This window comes from Pteropus medius, unplaced genomic scaffold, assembly GCF_902729225.1.
Source record: "Pteropus medius unplaced genomic scaffold, Ma_sr-lr_union100, whole genome shotgun sequence".
Classification (NCBI taxonomy): domain Eukaryota; kingdom Metazoa; phylum Chordata; class Mammalia; order Chiroptera; family Pteropodidae; genus Pteropus; species Pteropus medius.
The window spans coordinates 634,481-656,457 of NW_024350921.1; the positions used below are offsets into that span (position 1 = coordinate 634,481).

The window sequence follows — 21,977 nt, forward strand, 5'->3', positions numbered from 1 at the left end:
TTTCCCCCTTATGTGCTTTTTCATATTTAGGTAGCTATTTCACCATCACTTTCCAGTGGTGATTTGTTGCAGTTTATTACTTTAACCTTTGACTGTTCTAATCATTTATTTTCGTGGGTAAATTAAGGAACTTTGAAGCTATTTAGAAATACCTCACATAGGTCTGGAAAACACCACAAGTAATGACCAAATAAATTCTGCATTCGTAGGGAGGTGGTCACGATGAAGTAGCAACCTCAAATGTAAAACTGTGAAAATGAGCAAGCATTTCATAAGCATTCACTGCTCTTATCTTGGTAATAAATCTGTTTTTAATTACACATCGGGTTTTTTTTAAGTCATTATCTCATGGGTATATTTCTATTAAATAACTTTTTTATAAAAACATAATGGCTTGTTGTAAGCCGTTTAAAGTGTAATGCATGAGCTTTAATTAAAAGCCGTCATGTTACCTGATTAATAAAATATCAGTATCATCCATAGCTACACTGGCTGTTATGGTGGCAACTAGCCTTATGTGGCCGTTGAAATTTAGATGAATTAGCGTAGGAAGTTCTGTTCCCCAGTTGCACTAGCCACATTTCAAGTGTGCAGTAGCCACATATGACCATTGGCTGATGTATTGGATATCACAGTAGAAAGTTCTGTTGGACAGAGCTGGTCTAGAATGTACTTTCCAAAACCTTAATTGTAGATAATAGAAGAAGCCTTATGCGTTTGTAAGCTTTTTTCCTTATATTGTACATATGATTGTGTTTTTTTGAGAATTTTGATTACTTTTAAGGATCATTCTAGAGGGGTAGTGAATACTCAGGTCTTTCCCTTTTTTTCAAAATTCCAGAGGCTTCCCCAAATTTTCTGAAGCTATTTTGTAGTATTTCAGGCTGTAACAAACTGTCTTATGAAAATAATAGTACTAGAGAGAAGGCACCTCTGATTTGGTGGAGGTGTACATTGGGCTGTGTGCTATGGAAAACGCACCGTTTCTGCAGGGGCGGGATGAAACCTGCAATGTATGCCTAATAGATTTTTAATGGGGAGACTTTATCAGGTCACATTATTATCAGAAACTGTCTTTACACATTTTAGAGTTTTTCAGAGTTCCAGGGATGCGCTATGTTCGTTTAGAGCCCACAGTGCTTCGGCATAGTTTGTAGCTGTCATCCACATGTGTCTGGCGCTCTGTTTGCTGCTAAAGTTCTGATTTGAGTTTCAATAGCAGTACTAGTAAGGACATATGTAAATGCCAGGTCCTCCGCTTTCCCCCAGGACCCCAGCAGATGCTTCCAGTTTCCTCACATGGCTTGCTTGGGTGGACACTGCTCTCCAAATGTTGGGGTTTCACCGCTCATTGCGGAACAGGCCCAGGGCCGAGAGAGTGCTGGGAGGTTTTCTTGTTGCCTTCACAATTGTTCATTTGAAATTTTCTGGCAATAATGTATGTATGTGAAATAAAACATGGATTGCGTGGTTCAAGAAATTCCTGCTCTTGTTCCTTGTCATTCTATCTACCTGAAAATACTGATTGAGCAATTACTTTGCGAAAGCACAGATATTTCATTCCTTATCTCAGTCAGTTTGTTACCCAGTTTAGGGAATGTAGACATCTGTTCCAGTCCTCTAATAATATAAGGTGATCTCTGCTATGTGTTACAAAGTTGGTTTAGACCAAGGAAGCAAGTGCATTTGGGGAAATAAGTGCGTGATAAAGAGAGAGATAACTTCTCCCTTGGCTCAAGGGGCAAAGGGTTTGAATGGCAGATCAAGGCTCTTATACCCTCTCCTGTAGAGAGTATGTACCTTTGAGGATACCGCAGGACTCAGGACTGTGGGAAAACTAGGATTATTTTGATGTGCAGCCATGAGAAGGGGCAGGGACCTCAGTTAAGGTCTCTATCGATCGATTGTAGGGTGTCCAGTGCCTGACTTTGGGTGAGAGCACAGGAAAGGGAAAGGAAGGGGATCTTCTCTGTTTTTTGTGGCCAGTTTGGCTGGCTTTATGGAGCGCTTGTGGGAGAAGGTGGTTCTGTTTACAGAAGTGGCAAAGGGCGAGATGTTCATTTCAGCAGAAATGTACAAGTAAAACTGGGAGGGTGGGTGTGGAATTAGGAGTTAATGGTTTAGAGGTGCTACTCCAGCAGGCAGACAGCAAGAGGACGTCAGTGCTTAAGAAGCAGAGAAGGGTTTTGGAGACGGGGAAGGAGACTGGACGCAGCTGAGAGAGTGGGAAGATGCTCAGCACAGAGAGCCAGGATGAGTCCACCGGGAAGTCACAGTGTTTTTATGTTCTTAAAACTGAGGGACAGAGAATTAATGCAGTTGTTTTTTTCTTGAGGATGATGGGGGAATAGTCTTTAAGAAAACCTTAAACTGGGTGGTAGAAGCCAGATCAATCATAAACCGTTGAGGATTCAAGGGGTATAAATAGCCATTCTGGAAGTTTGCCAGTGAAAATAATGGCAGATAAAGGAAGTACAAAGTGACCAAGAGATCATGTCAGACGAAGGTTTGTTCAGGTGTCTGACATGGCAAATGAGATGTAACACCAAGGAGACAGTGTGGAACGTACCGGGGACAACGAGGAGCCTGGAAACTGGTGGGGTTGTGAAGGAAATTGGGCATGAGGCTCGCTCACTTTTTCTCTTACATCCTTTTCTGTGTTCAGGTAAATATTTCACCATCACTTCCCCATGGTGATTTGTTGCAGTTTGGTTATTTTAGCCTGTGACTGTTCTTATTTCTTTTTGTGGATGAGCTAAGGAAACTGCTTTTTGCCAGACAAGTGGTATTATCCTTCCCATACCACATGCAGTATAAACTTGGCCTTTCTGTCTCCTTGAAACAGGAGTGAATTTGTTAGTGGGTACAGAGAGTGGCCTGATGCTGCTGGACAGAAGTGGCCAAGGGAAGGTATATCCTCTGATCAACCGAAGACGATTTCAACAAATGGATGTCCTTGAAGGCCTGAATGTCTTGGTGACAATATCCGGTAAGTGTCTGTTGAGCGAAGCAGGATTGTAGCACCGTTTAAACACTTCCCAGCACTGCATGGCTAGCTTATCTTCTGAAGTAATGAGATTTTACAGTCATGTGATCGGAAGATGTACTGGGATGTGACCCACGTGTGCGCACTTGACCCATGTCTCCTCTAAAGAGTGGTGTGGAAAAGCTGCTGCCCACTGGGCTGAGTTTGCCTCACCCAGTGCCTGGGCCTATGCTCATGCCCTGTCACAGGCCCTCCGTGCCAAGGAACTGTTTGTTGCCATGATGGTGAAAGCACTGCATTATTGTTTTCTTTTGCCTATTAACACTGTAAGTTTCTTTTCAGAAAGAGCATTTTTTTTTAGTATAAAGTATATATGTTCTCTGTAGAAAGTAAGACACCACTACAGAAAACCAAGCAAGAGGAATAAAAAGTAAAATCCAGAAATAGCGTGTATTAACTTTCCAGTTTTTAGCTTCTAATATTTTAAGCATACGCAAACTCAAGATACACACTTAAAAGAAAAATCTGCACGAAAATGGTTATGCAGTATTTCAGACATCCAGAGGATAATAATGAGAGAATAATATGACACCCATGTACTAGTTTTAACTGATGTTAAAACACACCTTTGTACATACACTCAGCATCCCCCTCCCGTCCACCTGCTCATACTAACCACTGTCCTGTAGTTAGGATGCTTCCTGTCCACTCTTGGTCCAAACCATGTAGCCTGCTCTTTCCATGTCATTAAACTCTCCTCTGTGATACGTATTTTACGTGGCTACAAAATGTTCTTTGTACAGATGCACTAAAATTCATTTATTCATCTTCTGTTGTAAGTCTTTTGGTTTATCTCGTTTTTCTCTCTCATGTAAACATTTTTCACAAATATCTTCGTAACTTACATAACTTTGGGCACACAACATATGTTTCATAGATCATAATTTTTTTTAATAATCTATATTATTGCTGGGATCAAAGAGCATGCAAAATTGTAAGATTTTAAATGGTTTTATAATAACTAGCAGTGATTCTGATTTAGTTATCTGCCAACTCAAGCTTGTTTGTTTATATGTAACAAATTTTTTGCAGTTATTTTAGTTTTCAAATAGACTTTTGGTTGTAAATAAAGACGTTTATTGAAATGCAAAAATTTTACCATCACACTTAAATGAGAAAACAGCCATTTAAAACATGTGTGTTGATGGAGAGTAAGTTGTAAAGTAGGAGAAAAAATAAATCTGCAGCTAAAAATGGGTTGAACTTCATTTTGTTACACAGTGAACAAGATGATTCCTAGGGATCAATAATCAACTGATACCAGTGATAATTTTTTGGTCTAATTTTCTATATTCTTTTCTTCTCTAGTAGCTTTTAGTGGTTTTCACAATCATAAAAGTAATACCTGTTAACTGTAAGAAGCTTCAAAAATAGAAAATGTTACCCTTATCTCAGAGATAACTCTTGCTAACATTTTATTTCACTTTTTATTATACTTATAGTTTGTCCCTCTCTATTCCTGTGTATGACTACACCTCAGTTTATTCACTCATCTTACTATTGATAGATACTCGTGTTGTTTCCTGTTGTGTGGGCTGTTAGGAACAATGCTGCTGTCTGCATTCCTGTTCCTGTATTTGGGGGCTCACACACACATTTATATTAGGAGAGAAATCGCTTGATTATAGCAGAGTACACGTGTATCCTGCTTGAATAGATAATGCCAAGCTTTTCAAAGTGATTCTAACAGTTTTCATCACTAGTTTTTGAAATTTCTAGTTACTCCATACCTTTCCTATTCTCAGTATTGTCGCTCTTTTAAATTGTGGACACTAATAAGTGTGAAATTATATCTCAGTGTGTAATTATATTTCAGTATGGTTTTAATATGTATTCACTATTGACTATGAGAGCAAGTACCCTTTTACATACCTGTGAGATAACTTCCTTGGCCTGTTCTAGTTGCTTGCCCAGTTTTTCTCTTGGGTTATCCCTGTTCTAATTGGTTGGTGAGAGTTCTTTACATATTCTGGATGTGAATCCTTTGTCAGCTATGTAAGTTGTACACATCTCCAATTTATGGCTTGCCTTTTGTTGGATTCAAGTCCCTGCATTGGGTGATTTCTTTACCCTTTTGTGCTGTCAAATGAGAAATAATTAGCTACGCTGGAGGGTTTTGAAAATCAGATGACTTAGTACATGTGAAAGATTAGTGGTGTATTGATACTTTTTGTCTACAGAAGGGTGAGTTCTTTATTCTTTTAAAATCTTCTAACTCAGGCTATTCCTAGTGATAAATCTGGGGTTTTGAAAGTCTATCTGAATAGCTTGACTTGAGTTTCTAGAAAAACTGGTACAGAATGGTTCTCTTAGGGGGCGATATTTATTGTTTATTGATGTTTCTTGTGGTTAGTATTGTTATTGATATTTATTTTTGAATATGTATGTAAAATACTTATATTTGTGTTCTTCTAGGCAAAAAGGATAAGTTACGTGTCTACTATTTGTCCTGGTTAAGAAATAAAATCCTTCACAACGACCCAGAGGTCGAGAAGAAGCAAGGGTGGACAACCGTCGGGGATTTGGAAGGATGCGTGCACTATAAAGTTGGTGAGTTCCAGGAGGCTGGTGTTTTTCCACCATTTAATTAGCATTTGATTCTTTGCAGCTTCTAATAATAAACTTGTTTCTGAAGCATGTAGCCTTTTTATGCTATTGTGTTTCTAAGGCATCTTCTGATCCTGAGATCTCGTCTAGATTCGGGTGCCCCTTAAGCACAGCGCAGTTCATTCCCCATGCTCACGCGGCCCCCTGTCTCATCCGCACGGTTCGACTTGTGAGACTGTTTACCGTTTGACCTTGACAGTCCACATTCTTCTCTGTAAGATGTGCTTCGGGATGAACCTCTTTAAGGAAGCTTTGCCAAGGAAAGCCGTACAGTTTGGACTCCTCCTTTGTGTTCCAGGCTTACTCTCCATTTAGAAGACTATGGGTCCGTGGCAGTTGCTGATAGAATGTTTAAGTTTTGCCCGAAGAGCTATGACTTGCCGTGTTGAACTCAGTGCTCTGTGTAAAACTACATTGCTCTTTACTAGTAAATGAATCTGGCTGGCCAGTCAGTCTTTGATGGAAAAGGTGTTGTTTGTTTGTTTGTTCATTTGTTGTTTGTTTTGGTACACATGCCGTGGTTCTCATGAACAAAACCAAAACAAGTTTTTCTTGTGTATTAAAAAAAATTAAAAAAACGGTACTAATGTTGAAAATAAAGGGGGAAATAATGGAGCTTAGTCAAATTCAAGTTTTATGGGAGAGATGGCACATTCCAATGCATCATTTGAAATGTTGAGAAGATCAACAAATGGCCTATGTATACCTAAGACTTACTGGCATAAGGGGCCTACTGAGTGTGGATTTCTGCCTACAGGTTTTTTGTTTTTTGGTTTTTTTTTTTTCTATTTGTGAAAAAAAATACTGTAGTCAGTTTCTTCGCTCCCAGGGATCTCACAGCTCTTGACATTGTCTTCTTGTTTATGTAGTCTGTCCACAGCCCTCAGTTCATTGGTTAAAAATAATTGCAGGAGCCACCCCAGCCCTGAGACAATTCCAAGTGCATTCGAAAGTACTGCTGTCTCCTTTGGTATAGATTATGGCATTAGGATTTTCTGTGTTGTGTTTATATGAAATACTGTTATTTGTTGAGGTGTGACTAAATCGTAGAACTAAAATCACCTAAGGCTAAATTCAGAGAAACAGCTCTTAACAGCTGCAGTGTTCACAAATCTCCCTATAGGGGGAGCTGGGGCAGATGCGTTAAATGGAAATGGGCTTTTCATCAAAACAAAACAGCAGTCCTCAGGCCCGTCATTCTTATAGAGAAGAGAATCACAAGAATTTTCTGGAGATAAGAGTGTGTAATATCATTCATTTAAATTTACTTTTAAATTAATTAACATGAGATAAACTTTAGAATTTAGTTCCTCTGTGGCACTAGTACCTTCCAAGTGCCCAAAAGGCATATGTAAACCGTGGCCGTCATATTAACAGCACCGATAAAAAACCTTTCCATTATCACAGAAAATTCTGTTAAACAGCACTGCTTTGGACAACCTCTTATAATCTTTTGTGACTTAATACTGATGTTGATGACCTATCTGAACTGAATAGTGACAATATGTGGAGAGGTGTCAAGCTAACGAGCACCCCTCGCTTGCAGAGGAAGAGTCAAATGGCAGTGCAGTCTTAGGTGACTTACAGAGGAGCTGGTGGGTCCGTGCCAGGCCAGTTAGGTGTGCTCAGGGCTCCTTAGGTTGTCCATTTTGAAGCAGAGTTGTCTGGCTGTAAAAGAGCGGAGGCAGCGTGCAGAGTAGGACATACGTATAGTTGGAGAACAACTTCCTTTACCGCTGTCCTTTAGATGCGGCACTCTGGGTAGAGCCCTGGCAGTTACTACCTCTGTAGATAAGGAGGAGGTTTGAGGTGACACTTGGTCTTATACACAGAAGTAGACAGAATTGAAACTCAGTCAGTTGAGTGTTTGGTACAGCCTTTTGTGTTCCTCGGTCTGTAAGCTCTGGGCAGGACTCGGGAAAAGCCACATGGAAGATTTGACCCCCTGCTGTGATTCCAGGCTGATTAATCCCAACATTGTCCTTACAAGGTGATACTGAGCCCTTGAGACCTGAGGGCAGTGTTCCTGGCATCACCCTTGATTATTAAATCCTTGCCATCTAAGAAGATTGGGAATATTAGGGGAAGTACTCATTGGTAGTAACCAGAGCGTTGGTTGAGTCCAGCACAACATCAAGAACTATGGGAACACTTGAGTGATACAGGAAAGAATTTGGAAAGGAGAACGTGAGGCTTGATCCCGCCCAGCATTTTCTCCCGTTAGGATGGATGAATCAGTAGAAGGCATATTTATAAAGTTTGAAGAAGACCCAAAAGAATTTAAGAGTTCCATGTTGATACTGACCTGCATTTTTTTTTTTTTCATATTTGTTTTCAGTAAAATATGAAAGAATCAAATTTCTGGTCATTGCTTTGAAGAGTTCTGTGGAAGTCTATGCGTGGGCACCCAAGCCATATCACAAATTTATGGCCTTTAAGGTAACAACGTCAAGTGCACTTAGAAGTAGCATGAGCCATGCCACTGTGACCAAAACCCCTGAACAGTTGAAATTGACTCTTTAAAAGCTGAGTACTGGTCGAGTGTGTAGCTTTATCGTAAGAGAGGCCATCCCCGGTATAATCAGCCTAGCTACCTGCTTCCTAAGCCCTTGCAGTATGAGAGGGAGAGAGCTGAGTGTCCAGCAGACGCCTTGACCAATGCGCCAACATGGGAATGAAGGGAGACAAAATAACACCACCCCCATTTGAAAGGCAGACTGTGACCTTCTACCTAAAGCCATGTATGTGTATAAACATTTAAATATGGTTTAAATGTAAACCATTAATGAAAAAGTGTCCACCAGTAGACAGCTTTAAGGTATATCTATTCAATAGAGTATTAATTTAAAATTAAATTACAGAAATTCTTAATGACACAGGAATGTGTATTATATAGTAAATAGGAAAAGTTAAAAATATGTACCATTTTTGTTTAAAGAAAAGGTCGTAGAAAAATATCAATTATTTTATGTGAGTATTTTTATTATTTTTTATAACTTTAGAGTTTGTGATAGATAAATTTATGAAATTCTTAATTAAAATGGTATTGTGACATTAGGTATAAATAACTTAATAACATTATTCCTGATATTAGACACAGAACCATAAGCATAGCACCCTAAGACTATTTAGTGCAAGGCAAGAAATTGAGAATTTTTCATCTAAAATGATTCTCTTTATTTTTTAAAATAGTTTTGATTTATTAAGGGTAAGCTTCAGTTATTTGGAAAGTTTACACATGTAGATTGCTTATTGCTGATTCCCAGTAAAGCAGGCTAAAGGGGGTTACCATATTTGCTTAGAAAAGTCAGTCTACATATATTGACTGAGAAACAATTAGTTATAAAATTATAATGATATTCCGAGGTCTGCTCTTAATATCCTTTATGTTACAGGCACTGTACTAGTCACTTTTAATGTCTTATTTAAATCTAGCTTGTGAACTGTGGGTATTGATATTTATGAAGAACCAGGGCCATCTAGGCCCATACATGTCAGCTTTTTGTCAACCTATCACTCTAGTTGGAAAATGGAAGTAGAAGTCTAAAGTGTCAGATAGAAGTCAGACAGTGACTGTGATGATCACATGATAAAATTCTCAGTATGTGACCTTACAGCAATCGCCCCCCATCCACTGTCCGCGTTTGAGTAGTTGAACAGTATGTGCCGAAGGGCCTGATTACGCCACTTTGGGTGTTTTTCTCACCAAAACGACAGAACAGTAAGTGAGGGAATAGTGTTCTTGGGAAGTATCTCTAGATGCTCCTTAACAGACAAAAGCATAGTAAATTAAAGCCTTATTTTGTAGAGTATTTCGCTTTTGTTTGTTGCCAGGGGGGCTCAGTAATTAAATAGCCAGGCCTCGCTTATCTACTGTGATCTGTTAGAAGTTAAGTTTTGCTTCGTCTCACGGCTTCTCTCTTGGTTACCCGTTTGTAGTCGTTTGGAGAATTGGTACATAAGCCGTTGCTGGTGGATCTCACCGTTGAGGAAGGCCAGAGGTTGAAAGTGATCTATGGGTCCTGTGCTGGATTCCACGCTGTTGATGTGGATTCAGGATCAGTCTATGACATTTATCTACCAACACATGTAAGAAAGAACCCACACTCTATGGTTGGTTGACTGGCTTCATTTTGTTTTGACTTTTTCTTTACTCTGCTTAGTGAACTAACACAAGCAGGGATCCCTTACTTCCCCTGGTATGGGGGTGAGTATTTAAATGATGCCCCATTCTCAGTAGCTCCATGCTCTGAGACAGGTGGACGTAGTCTTTCCTGGCTCTGTGAAGCCCCCGGAAGCTCCCTTGCCCTGGCTTTGACTAACATGGGCTGGGTGGGGGCAGTCGCTGGCAGGTCAGAACACCCCTGGGTTGGGGGTGGTTTGAGGAACATAATTTCTTAAATAGAGTCCACAATCAAAACATGTCCCAGGGATCTCAAAAAATGTGTGTCAGTAGAGCATATGGCCTGTAAAAGGTCGACTTTGGCATGTAGGTCGCGTGGGTTTTCCAAAACGCCATCCCATCACTGTATTTATCATCAGAAATATGAACCAGTGCATTCGCCATGACAGTCTTACTGAGCACTTTTGTGAGGACAGAAATAACCACGATCCTGCTCCTTGTACTGTGTCCCTCTTCTCTAGATCCAGTGTAGCATCAAACCCCACGCAATCATCATCCTCCCCAACACAGACGGAATGGAGCTTCTGGTGTGCTACGAAGATGAGGGCGTTTATGTGAACACCTATGGGCGGATCACCAAGGACGTGGTCCTGCAGTGGGGAGAGATGCCCACATCTGTAGGTACGCATCGTGCCGAGCACAAGGCAGTGTTTGTGAAAGAGGGACCTTCTCTAAACCCGTATGATTTTATCATCCCTGTTTTGCATATTGTTTAGACCTTTTGGCCATTTCACAGAGTGCTTGGCAGTAGATGGTGGAACGTTAGCTTGTAGACATGGGACTGGTCACAGTCTATTTTAGAACAAAATCCAAGTAATTATTTAGTACTCTTAAAAACTCTCGTCATCCCGGTCCTTCATTTAAGACATCCAGGGACAACAGGACAGATGTGGTCGTTGACTGTGGAAAGTAAAGGGAGACAGGCGAAGGTACATGACTTGCTGCTTGCGAGTGGCAGAGCCGCACTAGCAACACAGGCTCTTGGCCTCCTGCAGGCCACATAGGAAGATCGGTGGGAAGGAAGGTGGAGATGTGAAATTTTTATGACTTTAAGTTTATATTCCCAAACTATTTTGGTTTTATTATACTTAAGCCACTGTCTCTGTCTACTGTCATTTCTTTTTCCTGTTGTCCCTCATGACTGGTTAGATGAAAAGAGAAGCACTAAACTCTGAACTCAGTAGGTCATTGCTCAAATAAGTACGAAAGGCCTCAGGCCTCAGGGAGCTTAACGGATTCAACCATTGAGTCAAATTATCACTTCCCAGGCTACACCAAAAGGCTACAAAGGCAGAGTTCCTTAAAAAAAAAAATCTTTAAATGCTAGACAGTTGAGTGTGCGTGCGTGCGTGTGTGTGTGTGTGTGTGTGTGTGTGTCTGTGTGTGTCTGTGTGTGAGAGAGAGAGAGACAGACAGACAGACAGACAGACAGACATGAGCAGCATCTTTCCGTGGCTGTTTCCTTGTCTTTAACATTAGGTGTTTTTCCTTTTCTAAAAGCATATATTCGATCCAATCAGACGATGGGCTGGGGAGAAAAGGCCATAGAGATCCGGTCTGTGGAAACTGGTCACCTGGATGGTGTGTTTATGCACAAAAGGGCTCAAAGACTGAAATTCTTATGTGAACGCAATGACAAGGTAACAATGTCCTTATAGGTTCTTTTTAGTTGCTTCTCTCTTTTAGCAGTGGTTTATTTTCCATGGAGTTTAGTGACGCTTTTTCCTGGGGTTTTGATAGATTCTGAAATAATTCAAGGAGCTTTTTAGTAGTAACTTTTTAGATCTGTTTATGGGGTTTGAGGTATATGTATATATATTTTTTTGCTATGAGGGGATAGATTTATCTCTGCAGAAATCATCATATATTGGGGTTTTTTTTAAAACCCCATTAGATGACCTGTCTAGACCATGTTTGGCTTAGGGACAAGGAAGGTTAAAGCTGACAGTCTAGATGGATGGCTTCTTTTATGATTAGAAGCAACCAGCCATGCAGATTCGGGTAGAAGGATCCTCTCCCTTGACCTGTATCAAAAAGGCAGACTTGTTTGTCTGCCTTTTGAGTAGTGAGGTAACTTCCCAGTTCGCCTGTCAAATGTCTAATGGTTCTGCATAAATGTCTAATGATTCTGCATAAATCATTTTATGCAGAATCACCAGTGTCTCTTGCAGCCAAGACCCTAGAGTATTCAAGCCTCAGGATAAAAACCGTTGTTTTTCTGAACTGACCACGTCCTTGTGGTCTTCTTGTCCTACTCACTCCCAGGGAGTCCCTCCCAAAACTGGCCTTGGAGTGGAGCAGGCAGACAGACAGATGGCCTATCCTGGCCTGCTTTAGGAAGGACGTGGAAAGGAGCTGATCTTCGCCCAACTTTCTTCTCCTGTCCACTTGGACAAAAGCATGTCTAACTGCTTGAGGCAGCCTGCTCCCCTTATATTCCCATTTCTTGCTTCATGTTAAAATACAGGAAACATCCAGGAACCAAGCTTCAGGTTTACTTCTCAGATTAAATTTAAAATTTGACATGACAGCAAAGGGCTGTAGATCTCTCCTTGGCAGCTGGTCCTCCTGCCTGCCCACCGCCATGCTCAGCACAAAAGCCACGTCACCACTGACCCACTTTCCCCTGCAGTCCTAAAGGTCACTTGCTCTAATGGAGTTGACGTTTGTTTCCTACATAATCTCTCCCAAATCTTTTATCTTGAAAATCCGTATAACCTCAGACCTAATCCAGGATTTTACCAGCTTTTTGACGTATATTCTCTTAAGTATATTTAATGTAGCCATAGCTGTAATATTCTTCAAGCTTTAGGTATTTAAGTAATTTTATCATTCATGATGTCATATCTCTTAAGGTTTACTAATAAAAGGTACAAAATTAAATTACTCTAGAGAATCATGTGAAATAAGTAATACATTTTAGCCTTATTTTTTAAAAGAGAAAACATCAGGTTGCTGAGGAGCCTTCCCCATTGCGTATGGAATTTTATAAACACACTTTTGTTTAGAAGGCGTCCACAGTGCAGGTAACAGAAGTAGCCCAGTTTTAGAACCATCATTTCTTTTTTTTCTTTTGAGTTCTTATAATATGGCAGTGTACAAGGAGTTAGTTGTTACAAACATTGGCTACAGACGATCATTCCTCGTAAATGAGATTTTCTTTTGAAAAGAGCCTCAGCTTACCGAATGCGAATGCGGAGGTGTGGCATGCGCTCCTGGCCCTGGGGGACCTGCCTGAGAACCTCAGGGCGCATTGTCCCGCCCACGGCACACCTTCCTTTTCTCTTGCCTTCGCAGGTGTTCTTTGCCTCTGTTCGGTCTGGTGGCAGCAGTCAGGTTTACTTCATGACATTGGGCAGGACTTCCCTTCTGAGCTGGTAGAAGACGGCGGTGAAGATCTCCGGCCCCCAGAGCCTTCGAGGTCCTGAGAACTCGGAATTCCTTGCAACTGGAGCTCGGCGCTGCAGCAGGGCCACCCAGGACAGCTGTGCGCACAGACCCGCGTGTGGGCTTCTTTCCTCCCCTCCTTCCCGCTCCTCTCTTACCAGTTTACCCCCATTCTTTTCTTTTCCTTACTCACAAATAAATCAAGGCTGCAATGCAGCTGGTGCTGTTCAGATTCTACCATCAGGTGCTATGTTTGGGATCGAGCATCAGACCAGAAAGCAAACGCCTTTCCTCAGCTCCAGAATTCCCTGTCTCTGAGTGACTCTGTCGTGTGGGTGTCTGAAGGTGCAGACTGTGACCATGCCGTCGGTTTGTCGGAAGTGGGCACGAGGAGGTGTAAAGTGGTCTTGACGAGTGGTTTGCTGAAGCGAAGAGCAGATTTAATATAGTAACATTAACAATGTATTTAATTGACATTTCTTTTTTGTAATGTGACAATATGTGGACAAAGAAGAAGGTGCAGGTTTAAGAAGTTAATATTTATAAAATGTGAAAGACACAGTTCCTAGGATAACTTTTTTTGTGGGTAGGGCTTGGGAGGCGGGTGGGTTGGTTCAGGGGGTCCCATTTTGTTTCTTTGGATTTTGTTTCTTTAGCTCGGCCAAGAACTCAGTCATTTTTCTGTGTACCAGGTTTTGCCTAAATCACGTGCAGATGGTTCTTCAAGGAAAAAGAAAAAGAAAATGCGTGCATTTGTGTAACGGCCAGAACTTTGTTGTGTGACAGTATTAGCGCTGCCTCAGTTAAAGGTTTAATTTTTGTTTAAACCTAGAAGTGCGACAACAGTTTTACCACAGTCTGCACTTGCAGAGGAAAAAAATTTTTTTTCAACCACATTTATTTTTTTTGCCTACCTCATTGTTTTTAATGCATTCAGAGGTGGTTTAGTTTATGTTTGGGGAGGAAAACATTAATGTTTAATCTTAATACCAAAACTATCAGATTAAAGATTGACTGGTTTTTTTTGGTCACAGGTCTCAGTAGACACAAGAGAAATTGTCCCCGAAGATGGGGAATAGCCGCATGGCTGTATCATGCTGACCGATGCAGTCTGCTTTCTCAGAGTAGAGAGCAGGGTGTTTCATTTTCACCACATTCACCATTAGTGGTTGGTGGGTGACTGTAACCTCCGACCCAAGGGGCCACACTCAGTTCGGGGTTTGGTAGCAGACAGGCGATCATGTTAGAGTAGCCACACAAAGTGTTCAGTGTTGCAGGAACCCTGCAGGGGTGGGGGTCGGGGTAGTTCCCTTTTCTAAAAATGCAATGCACTAAAAGTATTTTAAGAATGTGTAAGCTGGCATCTCCCCGTGTTCAGGTGTAGCTCAAAGCCCTGGCTTTGCCTGTTCTCTTGTTCTCTCTGTTTTTAAACCAGTTTTACTTTATGAATATGTTCACGACATTTGTAATAAATGTCTTGGGTAATAATTTGTTTCATGGCTCCATGGTCACTCAGCTCCTCTGAGGTTATCCATCTCTTCGTGGTAAAGGAACAACGCTCAGTGGCACGGTTCTGCCATCCTGCTCTCATCTTGTGGGGTTCCGAGGGGGGCAGTGTTCTGATGGCCACTTTAAATTTGTTCACCAACAGAAGCTTGGCGTTCCATAGGCTTAATTCTCCTTGTGGTTAATCTTCTTTGATAACGTGAAAAGGGGTGGGGGAGGGATCTTGCCTCCCCAAAATAAAACAATCATTTTCATCTATTTGCCAAGGCTTTGCCCAGCATTCTCATCTCATTTGACATCCATTTGGACTGCTTATTCTCTTCCTCCGGGCTCAGCATTTTTGCCAAAGGCTTTTATTACAAAAACCTAGTGAAAACCATATGCACTCAACAAATGCAGGAACAGCAGCTGGCTGTACACACCCACGGAGGCAAGATGCGCTGAGAAAGCCTTTCTTTGGGGAGGACGATGAGAGGGGAGTGGTCTGTTCATCGGCGTGACTCTGGAGTTGTGCTGATGTCCAAAGTGGAAAGAACTAGCTCTGTTCAACAAATCCGTTGTTACCGTGGCAAAGATCGAACAGGTAATCCCACCTTGGAAAGGACTTTTGAGATAAGCCAGATTCCTTCACCACAGGACTTCAGTCAGAATCAAATTACTGCTGGCGATTTCCCGCGTACATTTTGGCTTTTCAAGTGAAATGTGCCAACAGTGAACACGTGTACATGCCAAGAGGAGAGAAAACTGGATGGCTGGGTCTGTTCTAGTCCTTCCCGTGGCTTTAGAGAGGTGGAAGTTGGGCAGGTGTCTTTGAAAGAATACTAACCTTCTGATTCCAATATGGAAGAAATAAGAAGGGATGAGGTATTACAGTCTTGGTTATCCGTAGACTTGAAGGGCAATGTGTATAACTCAAGGGGCGTCACACAGAGAACACAGATGGTGTTTCATTGGAATTACTGAGTGGTTAGAACTTGACAAAAACTAGATTCCGCTTCAGATGTGCTGGGGTCTGAGCTCAAGTTGGAATTGTGCCTGTCCTGCTCACACAGCCCCAGGCACCCACCTGGCCCTCCCTTGGTGTTTTGAGTTGAAGGGGATTGAGTTCATCAGAGGGCCTAACCTACTGGCCTCAGACAGCAGCCTGTTCTTGAGGGGTGGGCTCCTCGTGTGTGCCTTCCTTGGCTGCGGTGTCCTTCCCTTGGCTTCGCCGCCTTGTCAGCCAGATTGTGTTGCTACGGCTTCAAGCAGGTGCCCAATTAGGTCTCTCCGTAAAAGATGGTAAGCTGTTGAAATCTCATTCTTCCAGAGAAGGGATGATTTTCCTTTAACAGGGTAGTGATTTCACAGAAGTGCCAAGATGGCAAAATTACAAAAGAAAACAGTGTTACGACGACACCATTAAATATGGAACACTGAAAACTATCATAGCAGTGCTCTTCAAAATAAAACATAAATATGTCTCTGGGTTTAGTCAAGGCTTTAATAAGTAATGCCTTTCTGTATTTAAATCAGAGTAACTTTTGAGTGCAGTGTTTTTACTTTTTTCTCATGCACGTGATATGTTGGAGAAAATGTTTACAAACATGGTTTTGTTACACTAATGTGCATCACATATTTATGGTTTACTTTTAAGTGACTTTTTTAATGGGTTATTTAGGTTTTCGTCTTAGTTGTAGTCCACTTACCATGATTCTTAATCCCTAATTTGCCAATTATAAATTTGCTGAACAGCAATACAAACGACAAACTGCATTAAATTTACTAATCACAGAGTTGCAAAGCAGACTGGTGGCAAGTACGTGGCCTTTTTTTTCCCAGTGCTAACTTGTCTTCTGTGTATTATGAAAATTACTGTTGTTCCTACCCTGCCCCCCCCCTTCTTTTTTCCTTGAATAAAGTAAAAATGACACCTATTTTCTGTGGCATGAGTTTCAAATATCCTGATCCTTAAGAATGTTTTCTTCTTATAAAGATCCATATTTTATGCACACCCCCTTCCCCAGGGCCAGTCCTGGCTCCAGTGGCTCCCATATCCTGCCATCTCCCTTGACAGTGATTGCCCAAGGGGTCACCAGGCACGGGTATGAAAGTGGCGAACAGTTGTTAAAAGATCTCAATGAAATTGGAGGTGAGCTTCCATCACCATGTTCCTGCAGCCAAAAAGGAGAAAAGCTGAAGATAAAAATACGATTTTATTTTTGCAAGTCTGAGGTGGGTCAAAAGTAATAGCATCATGTCTGTACCTAATAGGACAGTGAAAGTACCCCTTTCTCAAAATGGCGTATAAATACTAACTTAGGTCTAATTGGAGCTCCTTCAGTGTCGGGTCTGTGTGGCCGAGCTTCTGGGGTGTGCCCCATTGATGCCCCGTAGGTCTTCTACGAGGGATGGCCGTGGACAGGTCGGGCCGCATCGTCAGAGTCAGCCCCTTGCCCAGCCTCCGGGGTTACAGAGAGGTGGCCACGCTTTGTTTTCATCAATTGTGTTGATCAACTAGCTCCTTTGTGTTTCATACTAGAAACTTGTCATTTCTCTTAAGGTGAAAATAAAACAGTAAATACCCACATCACCAAATGAGTGCAGTTTTTCTTTTTCTGCTGGATGTGTGTTGCAGCTTGTGAGTGGTTGGGAGCAAAGACCTGGCGGAGCGCTCATTGTCCAGGGCCGCCGGCCAGTGCCCCTGTTCCAGCGCCTTCACTGGTCGAGAGTTCACTTCCGCAGAGCCCCCGAGCCAGCCCGGTGACTGTTGCCAGCTCTGCTTTGGCGTCACATTCAAGAGTGCAGTGAAATTGCTTTCTCTGCATGTACAACTTATAAAAATAAAAACATTGCCCATGCTTTGCTGTAGAAGTAGAAGCTATATTTTATGAAGTAAAACAGTTAAACATTGGAATTAAATGTTAGGAAAAGTAATTACTATATTTTTTTATGGAGAAGTAACGTGTGTTCAAATATGAGGTTCTCATACCTGGTCTACCTCTACCTTCATCTTTAGGTGAATCATGTTATATCCATGTTTCAAAATATGAAGCTGCCACTCTGCCTCGCCTGACTTCCCTGTGCTTTCAGCCCCATTCCCTCATGTCTGCACACGGTATTGCTTTGTTCACTATTTGCTTCTGTCTGAATACAGAGCCTGTGCTGAGATCAGTTCTCAGATTTATCCATGTAGTAAATCTTAACTGTTCTTAGGAACCACCTGACGTAGCTGGCAGCGAGCAGGCGCACTCGGAAGTTCCTGGCGGTTTGCTGAAGTAGCATGAAACTCAAAGCCTGATGTTAATCCAAGGGAAAGCCAGCCCTCCGTGGGCAGTGTGGGGCGTGCACTGGTGCAGCCAGGCCCCCAGGGGGCAGGGATGTGGAGCTCGGCTCAAGAGCACTGTTCCCCACAGGCCCTGGTCCTCAGCAGCCCTTGTGGCTGCAGCCCAGCTTGCTGTCAGTCATAGTGCAGGACCCCTAATCCCTATGTAATGTCTCCTAGTTTGCTGGGTTGTAGGACGTTTGAACTTGATGGTCCAGCTCGAAATGATAGAAAATTCTTATTTTTAGTTTGGTCTACGCCATCGAATTCTGGCAGCATGCCCTCCGTAAGTTCTGCGGTGGGATGTGGATAGAGCGGAAGCAAGGCAATTGTGTCCCTTAAATGTTTTGGAAGTTGGACCTAACTACAAACATTAGGAACCAATATTAAAACAACTTTGTCATGATAAATGGTACCAAATACTTCCTCAATTCTTTTTTTTTTAAACAAGTTTATTGAGATATAATCCATATACCATAAAGTAACCCATTTATAGACACAGTTTAGTGCCTTTTAGTTTATTCAGGGCTGTGTAAACATTGCTACCACATTTGTAAACATTTTCATTACCCCAAGAAGACACCTCCCACCTCTTCGTCATTATCTCTTCATCTTTCCACTTCTCCATCCTGCTAAGCTTTGGGCAACCACTCATCTGCTTTCTCTGCATATCGATTTGCCACTTTGGATGTTGCGTATTAATAGAATCATACAACGTGTATCCTTTGTGACTGGCTGTGGTGATTTACATAGATGTATCAGAATGCTTTGAGATTCATCCATGCTGTAGTGGGGATCAATAGTTTCTTTTTATTGGCTTCCTTGGTTCTTAACCATTGTCACTAGTGCCTTCCTTCAGCTTTAGGACTAACCCCTGACCTCAGTGACAGCCAACTAGGTCCCAGCCTCAAATGAAAGCTGCCCAGTTAACCTTTCACTGTGATCTAAGCACTCTGGGAAATGGAGCCCTGCTGAGATGTGTTTTTTAGTTTGAGCTCTTAGAAACCCAGCAACCCCTCCTCCCATGAGATACTGATGTTGAACCTCAGGCTCATCACAGGTCATATGCAGGGTGATCAAGTTTTGGAATGGGGACTGTTCTGGAAGCACACTGGCTGTGTCTGCAGACACAGATCCTGCTCGCCCACAGGGAGCAGGCCTCCAGCCCTTGGGAGTTGGTGGGCATTCTCACTGATGTCCAAGGCCTGCATCAGGGTACTCAGCTCGCTGCTCTAATTTAAGTGTGCTCAACCCTAGGAAGGGGCATAAAAGCTGGTTCTGCTGAGCCAGACCAGGCAAATAAATACATAGAACCATTAGGTTTTGAAAGCACCTTGTCCTGTTAGCACCTCTGTGTATCTTACTGGCACTGTGGATATTTCTTCAGTGCTGCCTCCTGGAAGGCCACCTAATTGTACCTCAACCTTCTCTTGTAGGATACATCATTGAGTAAGTGTAGACGCTAGTAAACTTCTGGGAACTCGGTGACATTTTGGTCAATCTCACGAGTTGAGCAACCACTGTGTGCTGAGCAGTCTTAAGGTACGGTGCTCCTTTGCGGAAATGCAGGGGGGTCATCTAAAGGGACAACTTTGAAAATGGTTGTGAAAGCAGAGCCTTTAGTAATGGTGCCTAGAAAGAGATTGACACTTTTTAGCTAAAACAGCCGTGTGGCTGCCAAAACAGCTGGTGCGAGTTTGGACGGTGGATAAAACAGAAGAGAGAGGTGACACCCCCATCTGGTTAGGTCACACTTGGCTGGATACATTTGCAGGGTCCAGACCAATGGCCCCCTCGGCACAGGCTAGGGACCTGGCCAGAGAGGGCTCCAAACTAGTTCCCATAAGATTGGTTTAAAGAAAAGGCAATAAAAACAATTCAAATTGTGTAAAGTTCTAGAGAACATTCAACTAATCCATCCTAAATTGGGGTTATTAACAGTCACGGAGTCGCAAATACTTGGTGTGGTGTGCATGCTGACACCAGCCCTGTCTAAGGGCTTTTATACATACCCTCTCAGCCTGTAGGAACAAACTTGGTGCCCTTGTTAGCTAAATGTGTCTGGAGGGAGAGCAAATGCAGGAGGTATTATCCTGCAAGGTGCTGAGTGCTAGATACAGGGAAAGTGGGTTGAATCCACAGAGACAGAGTCTGCCTCCAGCATGAAGGGTACAGTCCTAATTGTCCTGGAGGAGGAAACGGGTGACCTGGCTGGCTGGCCAGCACCATGCCCTTGAGGTTACCTTTGCTGGGATGTGGAGAAGGTCTCTTGAGGTGTGATGGGACTAGGTCTATACATGGCTGGTAAACAGTCCAAGCGTCGTTTGAGGACATTTTTGAACCCATGTACAAAATGGCGCTGGAATTCCTTGTTAGCACAGATGGATTTTTGAGCAAATAGGTATTTAGGCAATAATCTGAATGAAGGGTTCCTCTGCAGCAGCAATGGGACAGGCAATGGCACAGAGGGGGAACTTTCTCCAGGATACATTTGGTTCCTTTTTGCCAGTAATGTGACTGGCTCCTTGGTGAACCCGGCAGCTAGGAATCCTGCTGACTCTCCCACCACAGGAAATGGACAGGCCCTAATGGGCCTGAGACCAAGCAAAGTGGTTCCGTTTGGTCTTGGAGAGCTTTTCCCATTTAGTCAGCCCTCCGGGTTGCAAAGGAGAAATGATTGCACGTCCCCTGATCCTATCCTGTCTCAGATTTCCAACCTCATTTAAACAGTGGAATGTCAATCCATAAAGCAGACAAAAGAGGTATTGGTGTGGATTTTAAGTTCAAATTTGTAACAATGAGAACCAATACTGCTTTACCATTGGGACTTGTGGATAACAGCTGTTGGTGTCTGTATCAAATTTATTTTTCTTTTTTAGTTCCCTCATGTGGAGATAATTCTGATGCCAACAGGTATATGATTGCAATTTTTAAACAGTTAACCTTGCAAAAAAGAACCTAAAAAGTGTATGAAGTCAACAATTTGGGGACACTTTTTAATGACTCATGAGTAGCAGGAGAAACTTTTAAGATGAGCACAAAATTAAGTTAACCTGTTAATATGTTATCATTTTGTTGTCTCAGTATTAAATGTAGATTCGACTGTGCAACATTAAAATTTTTAAACATTTTATTTAAGTCAGTATATTCCAAAATATAATTTCAACATGTAATCAGTACTTTAATAGGATGGTTTATGTTTTTTTTCCTTCTAAGACTGAAATCTGGTGTGTATTTCACACAGTACATCTGCATTCTGATGAGCCACGTTTTAAGTTCTCGATAGCCACACATGGCTTGTGGCTATCACTTTGGACAGTGCTACAGGCTTCACATACCTTATCACAGTGCATCTCCTCTGGAATCTTCTGCAGTAAATATTGCTGCTACATTTTACTGAAGATACTGAAGCTTCTAAAATTTTAGTAACCTGGATGTGGTTCCATAGTGTAGCAGTTAGCACATCTGCTTTGTACATGCAGAAGGTTCTGGGTTCATGCCCCAGTGGAGCCACAGTCAATGATCTACAGCCATGCCACCCTGAACAAGCCCGATGTCTGATCTCAGAAGCTAAGCAGGATCGGTCCTGGTTAGTACTTGGATGGGAGACCACCTAGGAGGACCAGGTGCTGTAGGCATAAATAATAATAAAAATAAAATTTTAATAACCTGCCGTGGGTCATCCTAGAGGGTATGAATGGAGCAGCGAGGATTAGGATGTGGTCTGTTAATCTCCAAATTCTGTTTTTTTCTACATGTCAATGCATGTCGTTATGATTTTTTTTTTTAATTTTTAAAACTATTTTTTTTAAGACAAATTTCCACTAGAATTTACCTAAAGTGGTGAAGGAGGTGGGGAGGTGAGAATCTGATCTATTTCATTCATTCACGTTTTCATTAAGAAATCTAGATTCTAGAAAAGGGATTTTTTTTTTTTTTTCATT

The 21,977-nt window shown here is 42.0% G+C and overlaps 1 protein-coding gene and 1 pseudogene across 1 annotated transcript in view; both read left to right on the forward strand.

Annotated features, from left to right (window-relative positions):
* The window catches only part of MAP4K4 (mitogen-activated protein kinase kinase kinase kinase 4), a 176,787-nt gene extending 160,142 nt beyond the window's left edge, over positions 1 to 16,645 (forward strand). The window contains exons 26-32 of the mRNA XM_039840078.1: positions 2,846 to 2,989; positions 5,462 to 5,596; positions 7,992 to 8,092; positions 9,593 to 9,742; positions 10,298 to 10,457; positions 11,337 to 11,476; positions 13,134 to 16,645. Coding sequence (XP_039696012.1) covers positions 2,846 to 2,989; positions 5,462 to 5,596; positions 7,992 to 8,092; positions 9,593 to 9,742; positions 10,298 to 10,457; positions 11,337 to 11,476; positions 13,134 to 13,217 — 914 coding nt within the window. The 3' untranslated portion in view covers positions 13,218 to 16,645. The remainder of the gene's footprint in view (positions 1 to 2,845; positions 2,990 to 5,461; positions 5,597 to 7,991; positions 8,093 to 9,592; positions 9,743 to 10,297; positions 10,458 to 11,336; positions 11,477 to 13,133) is intronic.
* A 4,910-nt stretch (positions 16,646 to 21,555) lies between these two features.
* LOC120584501 (uncharacterized) lies at positions 21,556 to 21,671 on the forward strand (annotated as a pseudogene).
* Positions 21,672 to 21,977: the final 306 nt, after the last annotated feature.